At 35.8% G+C, this 26087-nt stretch overlaps 2 protein-coding genes across 3 annotated transcripts in view; one reads left to right on the top strand and one right to left on the bottom strand.

The window, feature by feature from the left end:
* Window positions 1–220: 220 nt before the first annotated feature.
* ANXA10 (annexin A10) lies at window positions 221–25346 on the bottom strand. 2 transcript variants are annotated; one of them, XM_090138492.1, is made up of 12 exons: window positions 25329–25346; window positions 15984–16068; window positions 13237–13331; window positions 10891–11004; window positions 10051–10141; window positions 9334–9413; window positions 6610–6663; window positions 6399–6492; window positions 5124–5219; window positions 4373–4431; window positions 2265–2387; window positions 221–937 (listed from the first exon to the last, which is right to left on the bottom strand). In XM_090138492.1, exons 1-12 carry the CDS (start codon window positions 25344–25346, stop codon window positions 869–871), a joined length of 978 nt encoding a protein of 325 aa, XP_089994618.1. In that variant the 3' UTR covers window positions 221–868. The 2 variants fall into 2 exon arrangements, with proteins under 2 accessions (XP_089994618.1, XP_031469703.2); XM_031613843.2 differs by having other exon boundaries at window positions 15984–16065.
* Window positions 14858–26087, top strand: part of LOC149918024 (uncharacterized) — a 35282-nt gene continuing 24052 nt past the window's right edge. Inside the window, exon 1 of the mRNA XM_090138491.1 lies at window positions 14858–14877. The gene's annotated coding sequence lies outside the window, so the exon portion shown is untranslated. The remainder of the gene's footprint in view (window positions 14878–26087) is intronic.

Below are 26087 nucleotides of genomic sequence, written 5' to 3'. Positions count from 1 at the left end.
CTTGCTGGCAGAAAGTCACAGTGCCTGTTTTAAACAAAGCAAAGGTCTGTGTCAGGATGGAAGATCTGTAAGAAAATAAGGCAAAACAAAAGGCAAAAACAACACTGGGAAGTTACTGAAATGTAATATTACCTCGTTTTCCCATACTTAGAAATCTCATGTCAGTACAGATAGATAGAAGACACAAATGTTTGCGCTAGAAACTTTAACTGATAGACTGAAAATATTTTCATAAGGGAGCGTTATGTTTATCTCTGGGTTTATGACTCATTCTACACTTTGTTCATTGTGGTACGAGTTGTCACAAAACGTTCCGTGAGGAGCACTGCATCTTTGAACCTTTGGGAGTGAAGTGTTGGCCAGTGTGAGCCAGCTCAGAACTCGCACCACGAGGGGCTTCCAATGATTTAAATGACAAAGGTGCAAATGGCGTTTCGAAACTTAATCCTTTGGAATGGAAGTTCTCTGCAGAAAGCCGTGAAATGCCTCATCTTCCAGTCATTTTTTTTTCCTCATCAAAGCAGGTGAGTAGAATTAATGGATCACCAAGCCTGTTGTCTTAAGGTTTTGGAGTGTTGCACGACTAAATCATAAATGTGTGCTTACATAAAGTACTTCTACCAATTCTTCCATTAATTTACAATACTAATGGTAACAGGAACGTTAGTCTGAAATAGGGATAAAACCATGTTCCTGATAATGTGTTTACATTTTTCTTGTCTCAAAAAAAATTTAAAATTGTCAAATGTTGAGCACTGATTTTTCTGATCTTTTGAGTAGATTAGATACCTCCTACAATTACAATTGTGTATAGCTTCAATTTCCACTTAAAATCAGTTTATACAGCTTCAAAATCCATTCTTCTTTCTTAATAATCTTCAACATCACCAGCACAGATAGCAAGTAAAGCACTCTCATAATGTCCTGAAGCAAAATGCTGCAAGAGAAAAAAAATTCTGTGACTGTATTTCTGTCCTGGTTTCAGCTGGGACAGAGTTGGTGTTCTTCATGTTTTCTGGTATGGTGCTGAGTCTTGTCTTTAAAGGAAAAGTGTTTAACATATTGTTTTAGTTGTTTGCTTAGCAGCATTGCACAGAACCAAGGACATCTCAGTTTTTCAGCTTCTTGTGCTGTCCTGCCACTTTGAGGCTGGCTGGCACAAGGAGCTGCGAGGGGACAAAACTGGGACAGCTCTGACCTAAACTGGCCAGAGGTGCATCTTATAACAGCATGTGAAATCACAAAACTGAAAGGAGTTGGCTGGGGAGGGGCAGCCCCTGCTTGGGGGCTAGCTGGGCATCAGTCAGCAGGTAGTGAGCAAGTGCATCATTTTTCTTTGTAAATATGTATAAAAATACAATTATCTTTACTGTTATTTTTTTCCCATGCTCTTCTGTCTTAATAAATAAGTTTTATCACAATCCACAAGTTTCATTTTGTTTTTTTTATTTTCCTATTGTGTCCCATTGGGAGGGGACAGCGAGTGAATGGCAGTTTGGTGCTGAGCTGCTGCTGGGTTAAACCACATCAACTTCACTGCAGTCTTTCTTCACTGTGTGTCAAGGATTGGAGTGTAGTTGTAAGATTTTCTAAAATATTGCAATGTTTTTGTAAGGATTCTGGGGCAGGACTTCTGAATTTCACATATCTCAGGCTTTGGTTGCTTGGATGCTTACAAGTGATTTACCTCGGAAAAAAACTTGATCAGTTCTGTTTAATGCTTTTCAAGATCAATAGCAAAAACTAATGAGCAGTTTCCTGCAGCTATTGCACATCTCAGCAGGAAAATAGCAGCATAAAAAAAAAAAAATGCAAAGTATCTTAGCAAGAGTCATTTTTATACTATTCACCAATACTAAAGTTTAAGATGCAGAGCAGGAATACTAGAGGAAGACTTATTCTGAAGGCTAGATTTAAACATGAGGATAAGACCAGACAAAGATAACAGGAATGTAGTATTAATCTTGCAGGACAGTGCAAAAGATGGTATCAATTAGTGTAAGAAACTTTTTATGAAAATTATTTCTTAGAGTATTCTGTTCTGCTCTGTTTAATATACCACTCTTGCTACTGAGGAGAGACAAAATCATGAAGGCTTGAGAATTTACTGCTCATTTACCTTGATAAGCCTGAGGCATTGAAAATTTATATTGTGGATATTACACTTTTTTTTCTCTAATCCATTGGGATTGAATGAATTTCTCTAAGAGGGCTCTGCGAATAGTGCATGTGCTGAGTATATCTAAAAGTGGTTAAAAACTTACTTTAATATCATGAAAGAGCGATTTCCCATATCTCTCTTTGTATCGTTGTCGTATAGTCATCAAGTCAATTTCACTCCTGGCAATGAGAATCCTTATGACTGTTTTATTGTGAAACCCAAAATCCTAAAAAAGAGAAGAATACATGAAAAAACTAGGTGAGCATCTATTGCTGTATTGCCAATCCGTATATGATTATTTTAGTTTTTTGTAATAGACAATTAATTAGGCTATCCATAAAGACATTTAAGGTTTTAAATGTCTAGGTGTTCAGAGGCTTTATTCTAAGTTTTCACATGCCTGAATAATGGAATTCATATCAACGAGTAGGAGGTATTTTCCATATATGAGTGTTTTAACTGTGCAATGAAGCTTTCAAAAGGAAAGCCTCAAACTTTTGCCAGTAGTTGTAGATAACCTGTTCTACAATTAGCTGTTTTAACATTATGGAGTTCATGGAAACTATACTGAAGTCAACCTTTTTCCCAATCTGTTTCCCCAGTGTGAATTCAGTGAGATTTTTAGTCATTGATTCAGATTGTACATAACTTGTATTTTGCTGTTCTTTTTTAAGGATTTCTAAACAAATATTGGTGTTGTAATTGTGTGGTGCAAGAAGACATCCAGTGGTGCTTAAAGTAATCAAAGCAGCTTTGGGGTCCTGATGACCTGTTTAGGTTGTGTAAAGCCAAACAGGTAATTTTATGATCTATCCCTTCACATTGAAATCTCTTTACCCTGAAGGCAAATAGTAAGTGATAATAATAAAGCTGCTTATGGAGAATTTAATGACTATTTGATGGCTAGATTGAAACCTCTCCTGTGAAGCATTACAGACTGTGATCTCAAACATGAGAATCCAGTGTGAATTTTGTTGTATTGCAATGCATGTGTAAAAAGCTTTTGTTGTAGTCTGGGCATGGCTTGACTTGCGAGACTAGACACAACTAAAATCTTGCATTTATTCCAGGAATTGTGTGTTCACTAAAACAGTTTGTGAAAACAGGGAAAGATATGAATTAAAATGAGATGCAGATGTTTATTCTTAATCCTTCAAAACCTTTTCTAGTTAACCTGAATGCCTCACCCACGTTATCTGTAATCAGTCTCCACAGGATTTTAGAGAAACAATCACTTTTCCTGTAGCTGGTACTTTTGGCAAGCCTTTTCCACGTCATGTACCAGAATCCTCTTTTAGCCATTCAAATTATGCCTCTTCCCAATACCCACAGGATTTTCCTCGTTTCTCTGCTGTCACCTGTTGCATGTTTAGTTAAAACAGGTGACAGTAGTAGTATTGGAAGAGGACACTGGGGCTCTGTTGCAGCGTTGCTGAATAGTTTTGCTCTATGGTTTGGCCTTGAATCTAATCTTTTGCCTTTTCTGTTCTAAAATGATTTTTAATGTTTTACCCATGGCTGACTTTTATTGTGATCTGTAGATAACATTTAGAAGATTATACTTTGAGGATTATACGTAAGAGATTGAACTTTATTTTTTATGTAACATAGAATCTTATTTTCACTAATGAATGAAAAACAAAAGAAATGTCTTCACTTGCTTCCTTTAAGAGTAGTTTGAAGGTTTTTCTTTGCATTTACCTCCATTTCTTATTGGCGTTCACATGATTTAATGTGATAGTATTTATACACAAAGATAAAAGAACCTGCAGATGTACGTAGAGCCACACAAGAAAGTATGATTATTTGTTTTCAAGTAACATTAATTTATAACTTAATTATTTGTAATATTTATTAAATCTTGAGGGAGAGGGGGGGGAATGCATGGTACAAAAAGTGCACATTCAGTTCTGAACAGCAGATGGAGCTACAATCCAAAGAAAATAAAAGCTCTGATTAAAAAAAAAAAAAGAAAGAAAAAAAAAAGATCTCTAAAGGAATCTAAGTATTTAAATTATTAGTGTTTAAATTCTGTTACATTCCATTGTGTAGGCACTGCTGCTTTGAAATGTATTCAGGTGCCAAAAGTTTTAAAGCATGCAGTCCCACCTCAAGGGTTGAACAGATTGATTTGTAACTATTTGAGTGTAAGCAAGCAAACAAAAATAGGAAGCTAATTTTTATAATACGTGGAGAAGAACAGCTACTTACATGAATTGCATTATAGAGTCTGTAAGCGAAGTAAGAAGGCTTGTCACGGACACAGAGAACTAGGAAAGAGATGTTACTACAGGTAAATAGGAAATTATGGTAAAATCACTTTTGTTAGCTTATGTAGTGCTATCCACAACTCAACTCAAAATTAAGGTACCAGTTTTCACAACTATGGCTATATGTATCAGTTAAAAGTCTGGTACTTAATTTGGTTAAGCACTCATTACACAGAAAGGCTCACTAAAAATCAGTGAATGCTCTCTTGTGACACGTGTAGAAATGTTATTAATCTGTAAATGGACAGATAAAGCTTGGAACTTGTTTGCATACCAGTGAAGTCCTGAAAAATTTACAAATTCAAGGCTGGGCTGGATGTGGCTCTGGGCAGCCTGGTCTGATGGTCTGATGGTTGGTGACCCTGCACATAGCAGGGAGGGTTGAAACTAGATGAGCATTGTGGTACTTTTTAACCCAGCTCGTTCTATGATTCACTGATTGATTTAAGGTGTATGGAATCAGTTGCTAATGCATCCATCACTGATCACACCGAATTTGTTATCAAATGTTAGGTCAGAATCTGGTGCTGCACATGTACGTGTTTAGATTTACATGAGCATGGAACAGAAATTCTGTGCAAATATCTTTTTCTAATTATTTCTGAACTTTTAATCAAACAATGTGGGAAAGTGGAGAAGAGTATCAGAAAAACAAAATTCTTTCTATGTATATTCTGTATATTTTTATATACCTATTGCAACCAGTAATTCTTGAAAATATCCATCATAGCAGTCATTGATGGCATCTACCAGGTCTTGCCCAGAGATACTTTGGAACTCCTGGAAAACTTTGGAGGAAAAGAAATCTCACTTTATTCTAGTTCATTAACAGTGATCAACTTTCCTCTCCTCACCTTCCCACCCTCCTTACTATAACCCTTAACTGTAATTTTTTCTATTTATTTGTTTGCAGTGTTTTCTTAAGTTTATATCCTGCAACTAAGGCAATCTAAATGAGTAGTCTGAAACCTGGCTCCCAGGACATTCTCTTTCTAGATTCTCTAGTATACAATCCAGATTCTCTAGATTGTCTAGTATACAGTTTAAAATGAATCCACACCAAAGTCTATTTTTCACAGATAGTAAGAATTAATAAATGCTCCTGCAATCTCTGTTTTTAGAACTTGTAAGAATTTCATGTAAGACATGTTCCATGCTCAGCTTGGCTAAAGCTGGCCAAATGTTCATAGATTATGAGAAGCCATCACACAATATGCGTAACGTGTCACTATCCAGACATCTGCATTGTCTGGACTTACATACACACCAGTACAGTGCATGCTTACATAAGCCTTAGGAAAACTTACAGTGAACTACATTACAGGCAGAACCCTCAAATGTCTTCTACAGCGGGGGAATATTAGCATGGCCAGGTGTGTTACACTGTGTTAATCCCATGATCACCATCCTTACAGAAGTTGTGACAGAATTATCTGGTTGATTCATGACACCAAAGTAGTTCTAAGCTACTGTTAGAAGTTGGCAGAAGAAGTACAACTGCCTGCACAGTGATAAACTTGTCACCAAGCAGACTTTTTCCCACAGCAGAACAAAACACATCTCAAACCTGTCATCAAGCAGATGAATTTCTTAACTGCAGTGGAAGATTTCGCTTTTTTTTTCTTAATCTGTAATTATGCCTGACTATCTAGTTCTAAATAAAAGCATCCTGTTATGTTTCTGTGTGTGTCTGTGTTCTTTAAGAGAGAGCAGATGTGAACTCTGCAAGTTCCCCCCTCCCCCTTCAAAACATCTTTGAAACTTGTAGTCATCAGGCGAAGTTCAATTTTGCATTACTTCCAAAATCCCATTAACATCAGTGAGATTCTAGGAGCTCCAAGTGTTCACAGTTATGGTTCAGGCTAATATTCTGCTGCTCACTGAGCTTGATACATAAACCATGGCCTTATTAGCAATTAGATTTTTCCTTTACGCTGTATGGTCAAGCAGCTGAACCACTGGATTACCCATCCACAACTGCTGGTAACTCCTGTTGCACAGTATCATTTGCAGCATGTTTTTGTGTTCGCCTGTTTTTTGCTGACAGGCTTCCCATAGAATCTGTTATACCAGGAAAAGAAAAAAATCAGAAGATTTTAAATAATTCTGAATCACTTTTCAACATTAGCATTTGTTCTTTTTTTTATGTGGGACGTTTCCACATCTGCCTGTTTTTACCATTGCATCCTGAGCAGCTGTAGAAGGATCTGCATATCCTTCCATTCTTGTTCCCTGGGGGAGGGGGAAGAAAAAAAATAAATGTTATGTTTCATTTCTTGAGGTATCACACAGTTTTTTTTAACGTTGAATCAATGTAATAAATAGTTGAATTTGCAACCGTGGAAAATATCCTCAAATTTTCATTTACAGCTTCATATCTTCTGAACAGAGGAACACTGAAATGGCAGACTGTGTTATGAGAGAAAAAAATGTGGAAGTGGATAAACTCGCCCCATAAACCCATCCCATTATTAGTCTGATTTCTAAATGATATTTTACCACCACACCAGTGCTCTGAATGCTGTATTGTTTACTGTAACACGTAGCTTTGAGAGAAAAGCAAGCAGAAGGGTAGCATTTGCTACTGACTGCTTGTTTCATATCACTACGTGTATTGCTAGGAAAATCCTTTCTCCATTATTGTCTAAAATTAAGATCTAAGTCTAGCAAATTGTTTGACAACTTTGCTATAGAAACCAAAGAAGAACACTTACAACATTTGCATGTATTTAATAACTTTTCAGTTACATAAATGATGATGTGTTTTAGTAAACAAAACACGCTATGATCTGAATTACGTAGCTGTTAGAAAAAGAAAAAAGCACACACATTCAGGAATTGCTTGTTTAACCATAATCGTCTTGTAAGGATACGAATCAGCCCTGGTTGCAAACTCTTTAATAGTCTCAAGCTATATGCAGTCATTGTCTTAATGATGTGTTTGAAGCAAGTTACTTTAGAATTTACAGTTGTTTTTTTGTGCATGTGATAGTGAGGATTAAAATTATGCATCATGTGTCAACTCTTGGAATGACTGATCTGTAGTTCTTTCCTGTTAAAATTAGTCAGCTGTATTATAATTGAATTGTAAGAATTTCACATAGCTAAGAGCAGAATTCCTACAAGATAAATTACCTGAAGGAAATTATGCTGGAATGACCACATAAAGTGACATAGGTGCAGGGAAAAAAAGACAAGTAGGCAGTAAGATGCATACTACTCTACACAAGGTAAGTGCCCACTGCTTCCAGTTATGATTAATAGTGACTAATCTCGGCACAATTTAGCTGGTGAATCCCACGCTACCCTTGACCATTTTTAAAATTCTAGAAAATAATTAGATTTCAGTTCAGACACAGCAAACAATAAAAATATTTTCTAAATCATACAAGAACGTTGACTAACCTGAAGTTGTAAATTTCTAAATTTATTTAGGAATTACTATTTCAGAATCATTTCCATCCAGAGGATTTTGCTGGTGTACATTCATTGGTAGCAGATTTATGTAGATTCTAATTTGCCTCAGTATTCATATCAAAACCACAATTACTATGCTAAAGCAATTGAACAGTTTGTCATCCGTGTGTGAAACACAGTGGCTTCTGTTTGTGGTCAGATGTGTGCATAATCAGTCCAGAGATTTAATAGAAATCAAAGCAATGTGCTTCCAAAAAAAACCCCCCAATGACCTAAGGTTACATTGGAAATGTTGCTATAGAATAATTTTCTGTAAGTTACATAGCACTAGAACTGATGAAATATCACTGACTTTTAATATAAGACCCTGTTCAGACATGGATGATTCAGTTAGCAGTCTTCAAAGATACACAGTATAGGTTAGTAAAATTGGAATTTCCTACAACCATTCTTTATCAAATAGCAGTTAGACTTTGTTAGCTGAGAAGTTGCTGATATCAAAGGTCTGTACGTGTATAGAAAATAAAGAGCAATAAGTTAGTCTGACATTGTCAAGAGAATAACTTTAAGATAAACAAAAATTTCTTATGGGTTTGGTAAAGGTAAGAAGAGATGAAGTTGCCTAGATTTTAGCTCTTTACTTTTTAACCATGGAAGAAATTTCATTATTAAGGGAGAAACCCTCCAGTATTAGATAAAATATTTCCCATTTATAGTTTCTACCTTTGAAACATCTGTTCTTCATGTCTGTGCTCAGTGAGGCCTAATGTCATTTTGTATCTTAGTAAGAAACGCCTTCCCCAAACAGACAAACGTATAGAAATGTAAGTGCAATTCATGTTGCTGCCATTAGTTTTGTCATTATTTGTTACTCTGGTTTGCAATACATTTTAAAGGTAATGTGCATGTTGACTGCAGTGAGAACAGCAACTTGTGATCTCAGAAAGATCACTACTGCAACTTGGTAATGCTGTGTCAAAGCTGCTGTGTGATTGTAATTCTTTTGGCTGCATGCTTGTGTACTGTGATTTAGCATAAAGAGTAGTGCAAAGAACATAATGTTTAAAACAAGGAACTGCTTAATATTTTCTTTCATAGATATGTCTGCATTTTCACATGCAGACTAGATGATGAGCTGTGTATTCTAAAAACAGGGAAAACAGACCTTTAAAAACAAAAATCTAATTTGGACATGACAGCAGACTCCTTTGGAAATGAAACCGATTGAGTCAGCATTTATGTTTTCAGGACCTTTCTAAAAAAATGTTGATTTTTGCTTCTATCTGAAAAGTGAAGTGAAAGTCAAAGTAGACGAAAGAATTCCAGCTCTCTTCCTCTTCTACTCTTTCTTGAACTCTCTTGTTCAAAAGCGTAGTTGTATTGAGCAAACTTCAGCTGCAGTTACTTTAAGATTTCTTGAATTATATTAGAAGTGATTCTAAACTTTTTATGTGTGTATCGTACTATTTATTTTTTTTACAGTACCTGAGCGAGGTTCATGAGAGTATCTCTGAAGTGACCTGAAGTCTCAGAATCGATATCTTGTTGAAGGTCACTGTTGTATTCTAGATTAAAACAAAAATGTGTAAGCTAAATAAATAAAAATCGAACGCGCTCTGAATGTTACGTATGAAAATAAGCAAACAAAGGGTAAACGCACAGGGTGCAAATACACGCTCATTTTCTAAAGGTATTAAAAATTATTCCACAGGAGCTCATGCAGGTTCTGCATGGACCTAACCACAGAGGGGCTCTGCCCTGCCAGGGCTTCAGCCACTTCAGCAGCTCACCCATCCTCCTGCCTGTGCCTGGCAGCCCTGCCACTGCTGCAGCTGCATAATGTGGGATATTCAGAAGCACCCGCTGTAGGAAGGTGAGTTGAGTATTCAGCCTGAGGAAGCATTTTCTGAGAAAAACAGTTGATGCACTTTGGAAAAATGTGTGCCAACGTTTATGAAAATCCCTAAGTGTGACTGCTAGCTATTTAAAACATGATAGGCAGCAATACATCTCCAAAGTACTATGACATACGTTAAACTTTATTCATTTTCTTCATTTTTAAATATAATTATGAAGAGGGAGGAAGAGGAAGGGAACTATGCTGAGAAGTCACTTTTGTAATTTAGTTCTTTCACTCATGCTAATACATCCAGCCTAATACACATATTAGAGCTGCTGTTGTACACTTGTACAATACGTTACGTGTTAAGTAGGCTTCTTTCATTTGGAATATCTCCATATTTGATCTTGAGGCTAATATGTCAATTAGACACTTTTCTTCTGTGTTTACTCCCTGTGTAGGAGGAAGTAAATATGAAGTCATTAGGAACCAGAGCTTTCAGAAGAAAGAAATGCTTTATTAGATGTAACAAAAGACTAACAGTTTCTTCTGTGTATGGTGTGCCTTTGCATAGTGTACCTGTTTAAAAAGAAATTGACTTCAAGTTAAGAGTAGAAACTTACACATACTCCTACTTACTATGGATTTCAGAATATATGTTAGTAAGTGGGGAAGGAAGCAAGACTGCTGTTGACAGAAACACAGTGGGAAGAATTTTAGAGCTTGAATAGGAATTTAGGAGTTACTGAGGGAAATCAGATTCAAAGATTGAGTATACGTGCCAGGAAGTGTTCAAGGCAATCTGAAGTGGGTAAGAACATCAGTTCTGGGATATGCCTTCCCATCTTTCAGGATTTAGCAATTTAGGAATTTCTTTAAGAAAGAATTTGTAAAGAATGATTATTTTTAATAACCAAGAGCAAAGTTGTTTTCTAAGAATTTTTCAAGTCCTTTTTGATCCAGTTTGAACCAATTTGTGCTTTTGGTTTCAATATTGCCATGCAGCAATGGATTTCACCATTTAATTGCATGGTGGAAAATGCTTAAAAAAACTTTTTTAAAATTTCATATATGTCAGTGTACTATGAAACATCTTTCTAGCAGTTTATCAAGCATTTAAATATACAGAAAATCACTCTGTCATATATTAAGTAATAAAAACAGTGACTGTGTGTCTGAGTAGCTGTTAATTGGGCCAATACCTTCAGTGCATGCCAGAGCTCATGGGCGTCATAGGATGCAGGTGGATACATTAGGCCAACCATGACTTCTTTGAAGTGATGAGAGAGATTCTCTTTTAGGTCTGTCATCAAATCCTTAACAAAAATACATAGGATTATTTCAACAGTCACGCTTCATGAAAAACAACTTAAAAATATTAGCAGTTTTCTTTGTAAAGGGATGAAGATGAACTGTCTGAACCTACAGAACCTACTCCTTTTAGTAGTACTTGTGAGATAGCAACAGACAGAGAAGCAAGTAAACTATCTAGATTTGTTGATTTTTGGTTCATTGGAATACAGATGAAAATTTAGGAGTTCGAATGCAACTGCTCCTTAGGGGCTTGGAAGCCTGAATACCATAGCAGAGCATTTGCAGCTTCCCATGGCAGATTCCCTGTCTGAATCTGTGAGAGCTGAGCTCACAGAAGTTAAATCCCATAACACAAAGGCAATTTCCTTAATTTCTTCTGGGTTATTTGCTGTGTGATTAATTTAAAAAATCATTCTTAAAAAATCATCCCAGTACATAAAAATACCTATTCTGGATTACTGGAGGGCTATGTGCTTCAGTTTATATATAATATTCAAAATGAGTTCACTACTTTGGACAGACATTGGATTAATAAAAGGGAAGCCTCCTCACTTGCCAGGTATTTGACTAATGGAAGAGAGTTTCCTTCCCACTCTCCCCTTTCCCAGCAGCATCCCTTGAAACATTGCAAATGCCAAAAACCTGTTAGCTATGGGATTGCTGTGTCTGATTAAGAAGGTACTCGTACAGCACTGGGCAGCTGTCAGATAGGCTCTGACCTAAGTCAGAAATTGTAGGAGTACCAGAAATGGTTCCCATGGTATAAACTTAATTTATTGGAGATACTTTTTTTTTTCCAGCCTGTACTTTACTTTTGATGCATATCTTAATATAATTAAATTAGTTGCTAGACTGGGAATGAAGGAGGACAAATATGGATTAAAAGTTGGATTTGTGAGGAAGAAACACACAGTATTCACTATATACATATTATGTGCATTTGGCAGCTATTGAATCACACATGGAATAGAAATTAATTCATTAAGTTATTTCATTTCAAACATCATGCCTTTGGGAAAATGGGTTAATAGTACAGATAGGTACTATTTATAGATTATCCCTGCAATTAGAATTAAGGGAATTGGAAGTATTGAAAAATAAGAAAAGGCAACCCTAAGTTGTCAGTGTTAGTATTTCCTAAATTGTCTCTGCTGTACTAAATTCCTGAAGTCTAATTGTAAAAGGTCTTAAAGCTTTTGTTTATATCTTTGTCATGCAGCTGGTTGTATTTTTCTTTCTTTTTTTTTTTTTTTAATACCTAGTTCTCCTTCTAATATCTCATGCTTTCCATTTTTCAAGGGAATGACCATAGTGGCTACCATATTGAATGTATGGAACTGAAATTAATGCTGTCACTGATACATGCTGGAGTATCTCCTGAATTGTAAACTGCAGCAATTCATAGCAAGATACATCCCTGTTCAGCAGTTCCTGCTGTAAGATAGCAAAGTTTTGAGGGATAAATCAAACTGCATGGAGCACTAACAGGATTATCTGTTTCAGTCTGTCCACTGTCACAAGTGAAAATGACAAATTCAGCATTCTTGTTTAGTCTCAGTGTTAGATTAAAACTGATTTGGACTGTATCTATCAAGTACACACAGCATAGAATGGATTCACTTAAATGAAATTGTGGTCTATGTGCAGCGGTGAGTCCATGACTTTGAGACTGTTTGTGAAGTGCACTGCAGAAGTATAAGAAGTGCACTCTCTTCTATTACTATTCTTTGTTTCTGTGATACTTAAAAAAAAATCTGAAGGTTTTTGGGGTTTTTTTTTTTGCATTCTTTTTAGTTCTTTTGGGTCTTTAGGTCTGTGAGCACTAGCTTTATAGGGATTTAGGTTAATTGGCTGTGGCTGAAGGAGACAGAAATTTATTGATAATGTGTTTTCATAAGGAGTTAGGTATTTATGTGATATTTTTAGTCTGGATTTAAAAAGAAAACTCAAGTAGATAATTGGTGAGCAGATCAATAGTTGTTCTCAGAGAAAAAATGGCAGACCTTTTTTCTTCCTTGTTTTGTGGCAGATGCTCTGCTGTGTAAATGACATTTAGAAACCTTCAAATGTATGCATAGTTACATGAGCAAAGTTGTGTGCCAACCTTTTGGTGCCAGTCAGCAGTTTGCCAGTTTTCTAATTCTAGCGATGACCCGAGAGAAGGACTGACCAACTGTACTGGAAACAGAAGGGACAAAAGTAAGGAAAGAAAGCACAGCTTGGTTCTGTCATACCCTGCCATACATGTCTCTGTATGCTTCAGCAATCATGAGCCTCTGTGAATTGCAGCGTTGTGTTAGGACATCAATCAACACATCTTTTTCACAACCTGGAAATAAACCAGACACAGATTCTCAATTAACAAATGGTTATTTACTTAGGCTTATGATTGTTCCTGTTTTGTTCAAAAATATAAACTTAATTTCTTGAAAAAAAAAAACGCCACACCAACAAATTGATATTTTGCTGGTATTTACCAAATCAGTTATATGTGCTTTGCATACATACCTTTCACTTGTTGGTGTACTACCAGCAATTAGTGAAATAGTCTGTTATTATCGGATACATCACCATCTCTCTCAAGTGAAATGGATTTGAAGCCATCAATGGAACAGATCCCAGCTTTCATCCCTTCAGAACTAGGCACGATAAAAGAATCTGTGGCTGAGCCATACTTGTATGCCTTCTTGATATTGATTAAATTGTCATTTCAGGATTAGGGATTTCTTAAATTACAGTCATGCCATTTGTTGAAAACTACATATTTTCAGAGAAACTATATAAATTAAATTATGAAGTTTTAAATAATATTTTATTTTAAAAATTAGTTTCTGAGTGCAATTTGTTTACCTCTGCTTTTTGCTGGGTACCTGGAGCTTACAGGTAAACTTCCATAACTCATCAGTATTAATTGCTCAGGAAAAAGAAGATGATGATTAACATGTTCTGAAAATTATTTTATCTTTTTTGAATTTTTTCCATCCCAGAAGATGGTTCTTGGTTATTTCAGATGGTTCAGCATTTTAGTGTCATTCCAGCAGAAACATGTCTGCAAGCGTAGATCAATTTATTACACTTAGAGTTAAGTTTGGCTACAAAGCATGGAGATCACCTAGCATCTGACTAGAGAAAGATACTCCGATGCTTCTACAAATCACTGTTCTATATGCACATATAGATGTGTTATAGATATAAGTTCTGTATTTTTTTCAGCTTAGGCAGATCTTGTCATATGATCTACGAGTGGTAGGCTCCATTTTGACACAGATGTAATTGGACATCGGATGTGATTTAAATTTTTTAATAAGTTTGCAGACGAAGTCTGTGTCTGCTCATTATGCAGTAAGTTCAGTTCTCTTTCTTGTAGTCCATCTAGCTATAATTGTAATGGCTTCTTGTGCTACACTGATTTCATATCAGTTTGATTCATTTCCATCAAGCTCACAAAATGGATGTGTTACTGAACCTCTGTGTGTAAGGGTTTCCTTTACTTTTCAGAAGATAATTATCATTAAGATTCTGTACAGTTTATACAGTCTCTACAGTAAAACTAAGGAGGATTCAAGAAATGTTAAAATGCCTAAATGACTTAACTTGTTGTTTGTAATACCACTGGTATTAATGGGATAATGTATGTGTATGGGAACTGTTGAGTCATGGCCTGAACCACTGATTGATCACCTGAGGCAAGGGCTGAGTCAGCCCTGGGAGCACAGGCGAAGGCAATTCAGCTGTGTGACCGGAAGTCACAGGTGGAGCTTGGCTGCACCTCTCCCAGACCCCATTTAAGGGCTGACCCCCACTGGGGAAGGGTCTCTTTCTGAAGATCTCTCTTCTGTGGAGCTTTTCCTGTGAACCTAGATCTTTGGATACAGGTGAGTGTTCCTTCCCTGTTTGTTTCTTTTCCTATTTTCACCATGATAATCTTCCCAGCTGTAACAGTATGTGACTAAGCCTCCTTGAGAGAATGAATGTGTGTGCAGGACATGGGGGTGTCAGGAATTGCAAAGAATGTGAAGACTTGAACTGCTCTAAGCTGAGCATCGTATTTTGCCAGCTCTCTTTGAGACTAGAATTTTGTTCTACATTCTTTGTCAGGCAGAGTTTAAAGTAGGGCTACTGCATGTGTGTTTACAGCAGCAAATGGAGAGGATATTCTTTGTGTTGTCATGTTAGCTACGTTGCATTAAAAGTGCTGGTTGAAGTCTGGCAAAATATTTAAGTAGAAATTCATTTGTAATGGATTTAAGAAAGATCCTTTGTGCTGTTCTTAATAATATCTACTTTGTGGTGTTCCTATTGACATTAAGATTAAAACCTCACTTTTCTATTAAAGAAACTGACCAGGATGCAAGATCTGGTGCTATACAGTCTTGTGAAAATCTTAGGTGATTTAAAAAAAATTTCTGATACAGGAAACAGTCTTAATGTGAGGAAAATGTTTCACAGGGTAATTAAAAAGAAAATCATCCTTAGAACCTTCAGCAATATGAAGTGTTCAGCTGTAAACAAATCTGGAACAGAAAGAAATGTTTTGTGGAAGGTATTTTTATTCATAGACTGAAAGCAAAATTTACTCCAGAGGGGAAGATAATTAATACTTTAAACATTTCTACTCCATTTCTTTTTATTTCTTGATGAGTGTTATTTTTAAAAGGTATAACAATCTCTGCTTCTAGCTAACGTTGGGGTTACAACTAAAAATGAATCCAGTTTTGACTTTCATTATAGTGACAACTCTTTCTTATTTTCTTATGGAAAGCATTTGCTATTAGCAGTGTTGGTATGCGTTTAAGATTAATTTTAATTAGCTCTGAGCTCCTGCAGGTGGATGATTTGCTTGGATATCACTGGTGAGCCTTACTGTGATGCCTTGAAGAATCAACACGTGTATTGATGTTTTTATTACTGTGGGTATATATAGATTTAGTTTGTGTTATTATGTAATAAAAGATGTGTTGGAATATGCCAAGATACTTACTAATTCCCTGCAGGGCTCCTCCTAGCAACTGAGCATCCATAATAGGGTTAAAATTTGGAGCTGGAAAAATTGTTCCTTGTATCTGCTAAAGGAGAAAGAAGTGTTTAATTGCAATGTTTTATATTTAACTGCATATATGATTCAAGTGAGAATCAACAATCACATAAGACTCTTGCTTTTTGGGGAAATTTTGGGGAAAAGTACGTTAACTTACAGGCAAGAACTTGTAGCAAACCTTAGGAAGCCAGAGCATATTTAAGTTAGGATTGAACAAAGAAAATATGTTATTAATGTGTTTTGTTCTCATTAAAATGGAATCACTGTTTTGTTTCTATTTCTCAAACCTTTCTGAAAATATTCTATCTTTTGAAGTTATCTGTGTTAGTCTTCAATTTCTTTTGATATTTCTAATTTGAAAGGGCTGGTGAGAAAATAGTGAATGAAGAATGTAGGTTGCTTACCAAGGCAGTAATTTTAAAAGAAATGATGTTGGGATGAAGTGTGAGCTATCTTTCTGACATCCTATGTGGAAGTCAGCGTTATTTTTCTGGTTGCTTTCTAGCTGATTAAATTGTTCTCAGTTCATTCCCAATGATACTTTGTTTCATACAGTATTTCATGTTTTGCCAAATCCATGAATAGTAAATAGAATTGATTTCCTCATTTTAATAGGATCACAGATCTGCATACAGATGAAAATAACTGAGGTTCAATGCTGCTTAGCTCTGTACCTCAGTTAACCCCTTCAGCTCCTCTGAGGATTATACCTGCCTTTTCAAACTCGCCCTGCATAACAGTTGTCTTTTATAATGATTCCTGTTCTGAGTAAATGCATTTGATTAAAATGAACTTGATAACTTGAAATACTTAAATTTTACCCAATTTTCTATTTACAAATACAAATGATGTATTTATACACAAGCCTCTTAGAATTAGGAGGTCAGTTAATTGCATTACTCTCTTTATTTTCTCGCTTAATGTATACTTGAAATCTTTTTTTCTGTGGTGCCTTCAGCAGTAATGACATACACATACTGGTTTAGTGTTTGGCTGCTAATGATGTGTGTCCTTAGCTTGCAGTTTCGGTGAAGGATTTAAAAAGCAACAAGCAAGAAGTGGATATATATTTGAAGAGAAGGAAAATATAATTCTTTAGTCTATTTGATGATTACTTTAGTTTACTTAGACCTACCAGGCGAACAAGTGTATGGACAAACAAATTATTGGTGGCTAAGAGAGGAAAAGAATGTAGCATCAGAAATTTAAGGTTTTGAAGGAGTTACTTTACATAAGAAAGGAAATATTGTCTGTTAGACAAGCATCTTTCTGCAGTTTACTCTTCATTTTAAATACAATGTCCTACACAAGCATAAAATTCATAGTGTCATTTTACTCATTAAAAACAATTAGGGAAAATATGAGAAAAATCTTTCGGAGATGAGGAGAGAAACTCTGGCTGTAGAGATGATGATGAAACCATGTCAATTTTTATAAGGTGATACATAACATTGTACCTAAAATGAATTTCAGACTTATCCTCTAGCTATTTTCCATGCTATCTTCCCCCTTCAGTCCATGTATCTTAAGTCTCACTAGTCATGTAACATATCCGTTGGTTAGGATCAGCCTCAAATTATCTTTATCCAAGTGACTTTCTGTTGTCTTACAGTACGTGTGCTCTTCAAATGTTGTTCACCAGAAGTCTCCTAGATATGTGCTATTTGCAGGAGTTTGAGTGCTCTTTGGCTGTGTGGGACATCAGGTATTTTCACTTTTCCTTTGTTAGCATGTCAAGTGATACTGAGAGTCAAAGATAGTTCTCCCATGAGGCAGGAACGTGTGAACTCTTTGGCTGATAGGTAATGTAGCTTGACAAGCCACCCTGAAACTTGCTGATAAACAAAATCACTGTAGAAAGAACTGCTGGAAGACACTGTTATGTCTATGTCTTAAGAATACAGCAAATGTATGTTGATATATGCTCTGACTTAGAAAAATGGAATTTAGCTTTCTGCCTCTGTAATTCATGCTTCTCAGAATGTCTGAGCTGCTAGAATAGCTCATCAATCTTGAGAAGGAGAAAATAAGTCCAAAACCAAACTGTTATCAAATACTATGCTAGAACTGCCAAAACAGAATTTTTTTTTTATGAGAATAATAATAAAGAATGATAGGTTGTGAATGGAATTTGAGTAACAGATACATGATTTGGAGACTTCTAGCTTAGAGTATAAACCTGTGATAGGAAGGATGAGCATATCTGACATGCTGTTTAAGCACTCTCTGACCATGTCACTGTACTTGCTGGTCAGAAGGATGGTAGGAGGAGAGAAAATCTAGCAGGTGTATGTATTTATCCAAATCTAATTTAAAATAGCAGTGCTGGCTCTTCTTTTTGGCAACAGCTGTGAACAGGTTCAGTATTCAGAAACACTGGTTATCTCAGAGTATTTCTTTTCACAAACTCAGGTTTGTGGTGTTACAAAGCAAATGATCTTTTCAGCATTTATAATCATGAATAAATGAGTGCTTTAACAGTGGATTCCCATGTAGTTCTTGGAACTACACTTTTTGAATTTGTATCTTCATGAAACCATCAAAATGAAAAAAGGCATATGAATGAATATTTGCAAAATTATAATGGAGGGATCGATTATAACAAAAGTACTTTCAGATATACAGATTTTCAGTGTAAGGTTTTTACTCCCAAAACACAGCTCTTGTAGTAAGTCTTTCAGACAAAATAATAGATATTCGAATGGACTCAATTCTCTTATGGTTCAGCTGAGTTGCTACTGCTTTTCAGAAACATTCACTGCCTTATTCTTTGAGATTTACCATTAGCAGATGAAATGTAATCAAGTAAACACCTATGTCCTATCAAGGATTCAATTAAAGTCATGATGCTTTTAAGTAGAATCAAATTAAATATGAAGGTTCCCCTTGAGGGGAAGAACCTACCTGTTATTCACTTTTAAACAAATTAAAATTGAATTAGAATTGTTTTGTATTGTACACCATCCCACCTAAGATAATTGTGCCACTGTTAGTCCTGATGAGGATTTTCAGTGTACTTCATCTTTGTATTTTCAGGGTTGTTTCCCACCCAATTCAGTGCTCTGCCTGTATGTAACAGTTCTCCCAGGAAGGATTGAGGTTTTACAGTTTATGCACTTCAGAATCCTCTGCATTTTGATTTCTTGCTGTTGGTGTAGGCTACAGGGTTATTGTTGCAGTGTACCTTTAGGAAAGTGCTCTGCTGTTTTGTGTTGTATATGCAGTCTGACCCTTAAGAAAAGTGATTCCATCGCAACTGATGTCAGTTTTATCTTATGACTACTTCCATAACTTCAGGTTTTTCCAAGTTTGCAGAGTCATCCCTAGTTCATCTCCTTCAGGAGGTTATTAAACTTAATAAACTTTAGTTCACCTGTTTTTCATTGAATGGATCAGAATCAAACCCTATAGAAAACTGGTGATTTTGGGTCTGAATTCAGTATGGTCATGCAGTAGCAGCTCACTAGTTGCTGCTGTGTGCTGTAACCATTTGTTTTCTGCTCTGTACCAAAGAATCCCAGCAAGCTGTGTGTCATTTACTGTGCAAGGCAAAGCCAAGGTAATGTACTGACAGTGGAGACAAAGATTGATTTTTTTTTTTGAAAAGTACAGACATGTCAGTGCCTCTCTGAAGTAAATCCTGTGCAGGATATATGAACCCTTGTCAAAGAGGGTGAAGCCTTAATCCTGTACTTCAGAGGTGATAGTGGCAGTACTGCTCTGTGGTGACAAGACACTACATAGCAAGTGAAAAGGAGGAAAACCTGCTTCAAAAGCAACATGGAAATCCAAGAGGTTGATTTTCCTGAGGAAGGAGACTCTTCTTGTGTCTTTTGGCATAGTGTCATGCGGAGAGTGAAAGCATGGAAGAGAAGGTGCAGTTTTAAGTTGTTGACAAAGTTTGATTGCTGTGATCTGTACTGAGACAGAAGCCAGAGAGCTGTGGCAGGCATTTTGCTCAGTGAAGTTCTGTTGCAATCTCCAACTAGTTCAATAGCACACGTGGTTACAATCTTAGTTTGCTCAGTGTTCCCGAATAAGGAAATACATCAAAACAAAGACCACCTTGGCAAAGCTGCCAATCTGTTTCCATAGTCTATGACCTTAAGGTACGAAACTGTGCTTCCTAGGTAAGTTATTAGGAAGGGTTTGTATGTCTAAGCATGCAGAGATGATGCTTATATGACAGCAAGGATCATCACTGTGTGTTCTGAAAGGGCAGGGTGGTAGAGGCATTTGTTTACTGGATGAATTTACAACAGACAATGCTGAACAGAGAGCAGGTAACTACAAGGGAATTGTTTGCTTTCATTATCTATGATTAGAGAATTTCTACTGCCCTGTTTTGAAGCAGGGTGTTTTTAGGGTTGATTTAACACCTGATTATGGTTATGCATACTGTTGTTTCACTTCATAGGTTTTTATTGGTCAGCTGTGATTGACCAATAAATCCATATAATGGAAGAAAGCTCTAAAGAGATGAGTAAGAGGGATATACTCATGAAGCTCAGTGTTGTAGGGAGTGTCTATATATGAGTACCTATAACTCATTTGTTATAGATAGTGGTAATGTGAGTCACAGGGTTATGGAACTATTGCAATAGCTGTGTTCTTGTAAGTATAACTTTGACTTGTGTTGTTTTCTAAATTTTGTTTAGTTAAATCATAAATTCTGTGAGATTCACTTCTGGACAGGTAAATTTTGTTGAACATTAAGTTAAACATTGTTCTCCATGTGTGGAGTGTCTAGAAAAAAAAAACATGGTTGGAGACTTTTGATCTCTGACAACATTGCTTATATGCTGTATTTTTTTCTTTCCGTGACTCCTGAGAAGCAGAGAGAAATTAATAGTGTGATCTCATAATTTTCCTTCTGTTCTCCTTAAAATGGTCACTACGGATTATTGAATTAATCCCTGTTGTGGTATTCCTACTATATAGCAAAAGAAGGTGAGGACAGTGCCTTAGAATGGGATACAGACACTGTGGAGTGGTAAGAGGCAATAAAGAAAGAAAATTTGATCACCCCTTCCCACAACAGATAACTACTCAAGAGAAGTGCAGTATCTATCCAGACAGATACTGCTCCCTTGACTGCCAGCCCTTAAATGAGTGAGGAGAGGTGGAGCCAGGATCCACCCCTTCTTCTCACTTTGGTACACTGCACTGCAAACCAAGCCTTAGTGCTTTCTCTGAACTTGAGTTTAATATATCTGAGTGTGTCCTATGGCTGCCAAAGAATTCAGAGGTTCACAGATATAAAAAAAAAATTAATTACTGATTGACATAGGTGCTGAAATGCGAAACTGATAAAGTTGGCAAGAGGGCAAAATGTGGGACAAAAATAAAAGATCTAGGATTCATGCTGACACTATCATGGATTTCACACTTTTAAATGAGAATTATATTGCTATTTACAGTGAGCAGAAATTGTATTCCATGTCAGAGCTGCAGCAGTGACTTTGTGGTGTTCTCAGTGATGTCAGAAGAGAAGCCTGAAGTAATTTATCTTCTTCACTGAATTTGATTCCTTTAAATAAAGTGTTCTTAGACTTACTCATAGAAGTAAAGGAGAACAGTGAATTCTGAAGTACCAGAAGTGTTTTTATAAGTTAAGAAGAGCTGGAATATTTTTTTGGGTTATTTAACATTCTTGGCACTAGGACAAGGATGTAATCTATCCAGGTCCTTTCTGAGTCAACTACTGGCTAAGTAGGAGATGCTTTGTTCTGGCTAAATCCTAACTTTGTATGTACCATGAGACCAATGGTAAGCCAATGACATAAATGACATTTGAGTTTTACCTGCCATTTGTTTTTAAATAGAAGAGCAAATTGGTCTTTGATTCCATTGAGCAGTGTTCTCACGAATCTTCAGAAAGGATAGTCATTCACATATTACAGAAATTCACTAACAAGTTTGCAGTTACTGGTAAGGACGTGTAGATGGATGGTTATAAAATAGATAGCCAAGTCTTCTGAAGAAGGCAGGGGGAAAATACCTGGTACAGTTCACTGAAGAAACGTGGAAAAACTCTACAATTTAAAACATTAGTTTAATTTGATATGAGTTCTAACATTATAATATATAATTTTTTTTCCCCAAGAGCATCCATGCTCATAATACTAAAGCAAGCAAATCTCTAGAGATGACTCTGGTTTTAACTTCAAGGATTTTAATCTTCTTTTTGACCTCAATATGTGTCATATCCTGTTGCGGTCCTATTGGGCGTTTCATAAATATGTTTGCTTGCATATGTGGATTTACCTTTTGAAAAGAACTGATTCCAAAACAGCTGTGCTGTCAGTACAGGTTCTGCAGTATTGGTGGAATTAATCAAAATGGAGAAAAGACTGAATAGGAACTGTAAGATATCTGTTAAGGCTGAAAAATCATACTTGAAATCTAGCTTCCTTCTGTTCAAGAAAATTACAACTTTTCCTGACCAAAGCCAAAAGCAGTTCAATGAAAGTATCCATCAAAACTGAGGCTGTTTTTTTATCAATGTATGATATGTAAAGTTCAGGCAATTCCATCTTGTGATGGAAAAAGCAATCTGAAGTATTAACAGCCTTCTAATAATACTTATTCATTAGGTCATTCTGCTGATAGCACACAATCAGATTCCTTAGTCTGAATGTTTCCCATGGGGAATATCTACTAAAATAAAATGCTTACTTTAATACTAATTACATGCATCTTATTGCTATACTTTTGCAGTGGTGTCCTTTGTGTGCAGCTTTATTATTTAAAAAACTGTTCATTAATAATTTTGGTTTATTCTAAGAGTTATTGTATGCAATACACTTCACTGGAATAGTGTATGTGTGAGACATGGGAGAGATGCATGTAAATGTAGAAAACTCAGTCTTTCTCCAAAGCATCCCATCTTTTCCTGTATTTGTATTTTAGAGAGGACACAAATGTTTTATCTAGTTTCTGGTAGTTGTAACTCTGTGTATTGGGGGGGAGGGGGAGCATTTCCTGTTTGTAATCTTTGATAAAGAAGTTGCACAGTGCTGCTGAATCTGTCAGAATTGCTGCTGTGTGTTATCTACATCTCATTCTTAGTCTAGGTTGACTCCATCCTATCCAGTATTCCACATACAACATATGCAGATATATTTAGAACATAAACAGTAAGATAATCTTAAAAAAGCAACTATATTTTAAATACTACTAATTCCTTTTTCATGCTTGTCACTGATTTAGAAATGCAAATTAACGTATTGGAATTCTTTGAAAAATACTGTAAGTGTACTATTAAGACTTACACTCAATCTAAGGTCGTGCTTAATGAGCATAGATGAGAAATTAATGTGACTCAGCCTCACCACTCCATCCTTTGTAGATCCTGCTTTTTTTGCTCATGATTTGCCCATGCTATTAGAAAAGTGGTTTTCTGTTGTTTTGTTGCTGAATCTCAGGTGTTGTTTCATAACTGACTTCATTTTGAAGAGCAAGCAAACATCCAGGGGAGGGTGCTTGCTCGGACTCCACACTGCAACTCCCTGTTCTTTCTCCCCAGCAGCAGTCTGCTGTACTGGTTGGGAACCTCTGAGCTAGTTCATACAAATCTCCTTTAATTTCTCTCCCCTCCCAGCTCACAACACATTGGGGAAATGGGAATAAAGAGTAAGAACTTACTTATCCTGAGAATCTGCTAAAATACTTTTTTTTTTCTCAGAGAAAGTGTGTGGTCAGATTTTCTTAAGTTTTATGGGATGGAGTTATATCACATTATCTACATTTGATTAACATTTTTTTCTTCCTGAAATTGAGGAAACAAAAAAGGGCCAATAATTGTCTTTACATACTTAAAAACAGGTGGAATAGGCATGGTATCCTCAGCATTTATTTTGGGGGTATTTTGGTGAAATTTGAGAGATCATTTGAAAGATCAGAACTTAAGTTCTGTGTCTGCTTAAGTCAGTCTGATGAGCTGAACTAATGCAGAGTGATTATATCAAATGAAGCCTAAAGCAGCTGGGATAGTCATCCCACACTGTTAAAAATGAAAATATCAGATTTTCTGACAGTGCTACCAGACTAATGCAGTGTTTTTATCTTGCAAATATGGTTTGCTAATTCTGATGAATTAAAAGTGAGAATTCATCCTATAAGTTATCATTTACTACCTTTAATACCAAGCAGCATGTCATTTGAGGATGAAATGTCAATCCTTTAAACACAAGTGGTCTTGATAAATCAGTAGATGAAATGAAACTCTACCTGAAATGTATCTACTACATTTTTCAGATAGAGCAATTCTACTTGTCTTTTTTAATTGTCAGAAATAGGCTGTTATTTACAAAAAGAGAGAATGGGAAAGAAGAAAATCCCTTTTTGGTTATTAACTGACTTAATTAACAGTAGAATATCTCAAATTCTAGAAGACCAAACACATCAGTAAAACCCATTCAGCATCCAGTTCTATTGAAAGACAAATATACTCAGTACAATTTTATAGGAAGAAATATTTTACTGATTGGAATAATTAAGGCAATTATGCTTTCAAATAAAATAAGGATAAAAATTGTCTGTTCTTTAGAAAATACTGCATTGATCAGTAAATTTATTGAGAATGCAAATGCAAAAAGCATTTGAAATGAATGACTCATTATTCCTATTAATTAATGAAAGAACATGAAAGTCCTTAGTGAACTAATTATCAGTATCCCAGGTGCAAAAAACAATTTTATGCTTGGCTGTCAGAAAATAATGACTAATGGTAGCTTTCAGAATGAAGCATTAAAACTGCAGTATGAACTTTCATTTTCTTGAAGAGTTCAAATGAAACTATCTAATATATTACTATGATTAATCAGTACTTTTTCCTGTGCTTTTATCACTTTTACAGATATCAGTTACTAGCTTTAAAATACTTTTTGCATTGTGAACCAAACCAAATGCTTGTGAGTGTTAATTACTTTATGCAGTTACACAGACTGAGAATTGAGACCCACCAAAAAACACTGGTGGTTTTATATACCTGCATTGATCTCATTTGATCAACTCATTTCATAGAACTTGGTTGCAGTATGACATTTTGTGCCTCACTGTACCAGCATCTTAGTGCAGATATAGAAGACTCACAACCAGGTTACATGAACTGATAATTCTATATACTTTTCATTTCAGACACGTTATGTGTACTGTCAGTAACACCAGAATTGCACAAATAAATTAAATATTAATTTATTTGGTGGAGGAAAATGAGGTTCAACATGCGTCAGCAAATCAGAAGCAATAAAAGTGTAGAAAAACTTGAATTATAATTATACTCACATAATCTCCACAATACATTGTGATGCAAGCCTTCAAGTTCTGTTGAGATGAAGATAGTAACTTTCCTAAAATAAAGCTAATGGTTTAGTAAACTAAATTATTACAGTTAACTCTTAATGCGTTTTAGAGAAGTAAGAGAAACTATCCAATCAAACTGCTGCCAAGTACTTCGGGCTCCAAGGTGAATGGAGCAGGAGCACTGCTTGGTACAGCATGTCCTCAGGTTTTATGGGTTTGTTGTGTACTTAGTCATTAATCATATGTGAGTAAATGTGATTGTAGAATGAGTAAATAGAGTCATTAGCACAACACCCTCTGTTCTGCTGTGTTGATTTTAAAAATCAGAATTCAGCCCGATGCAGAATGAAGTGTTCACCTACAGCGAGTGCTTGTGTTAATGATTTACATTTCAAATTGGGTCTGGTTTAGCTCTTTATTTTCTTTCTTTTCTTCTTCTACACAGTTCACTACTTATTCAAATACATATTTATACTTTGCATGCATAGAAAAATACTTTATTGCCTCAAACTTCTCTGTAGTTGAAAATCTTGCTTGATGTTTTCCTATAAGTTAAAATTTCTAAAATCCTGCAAACGTAAAGATCAAAAATTCTATCACCTTGCTATTAAGAGTTAGGCAGAATCTAATATATTTTTCATAGCTTCTTTTTTTTCCCCTGTTAATAATAGCTATTATTGTGCCAAAGTGCTGAGAAAATATCAAGTTTCCTCAAAAAGTAGGAGTATGAAATTGAGATTA

Source organism: Phasianus colchicus, chromosome 4 (assembly GCF_987193195.1).
Source record: "Phasianus colchicus chromosome 4, bPhaCol1.hap1.1, whole genome shotgun sequence".
In the NCBI taxonomy this organism is placed as follows: domain Eukaryota; kingdom Metazoa; phylum Chordata; class Aves; order Galliformes; family Phasianidae; genus Phasianus; species Phasianus colchicus.
The sequence above is the reverse complement of the archived record's forward strand: the minus strand, read 5'-3'. Positions and strand labels throughout refer to the sequence as shown.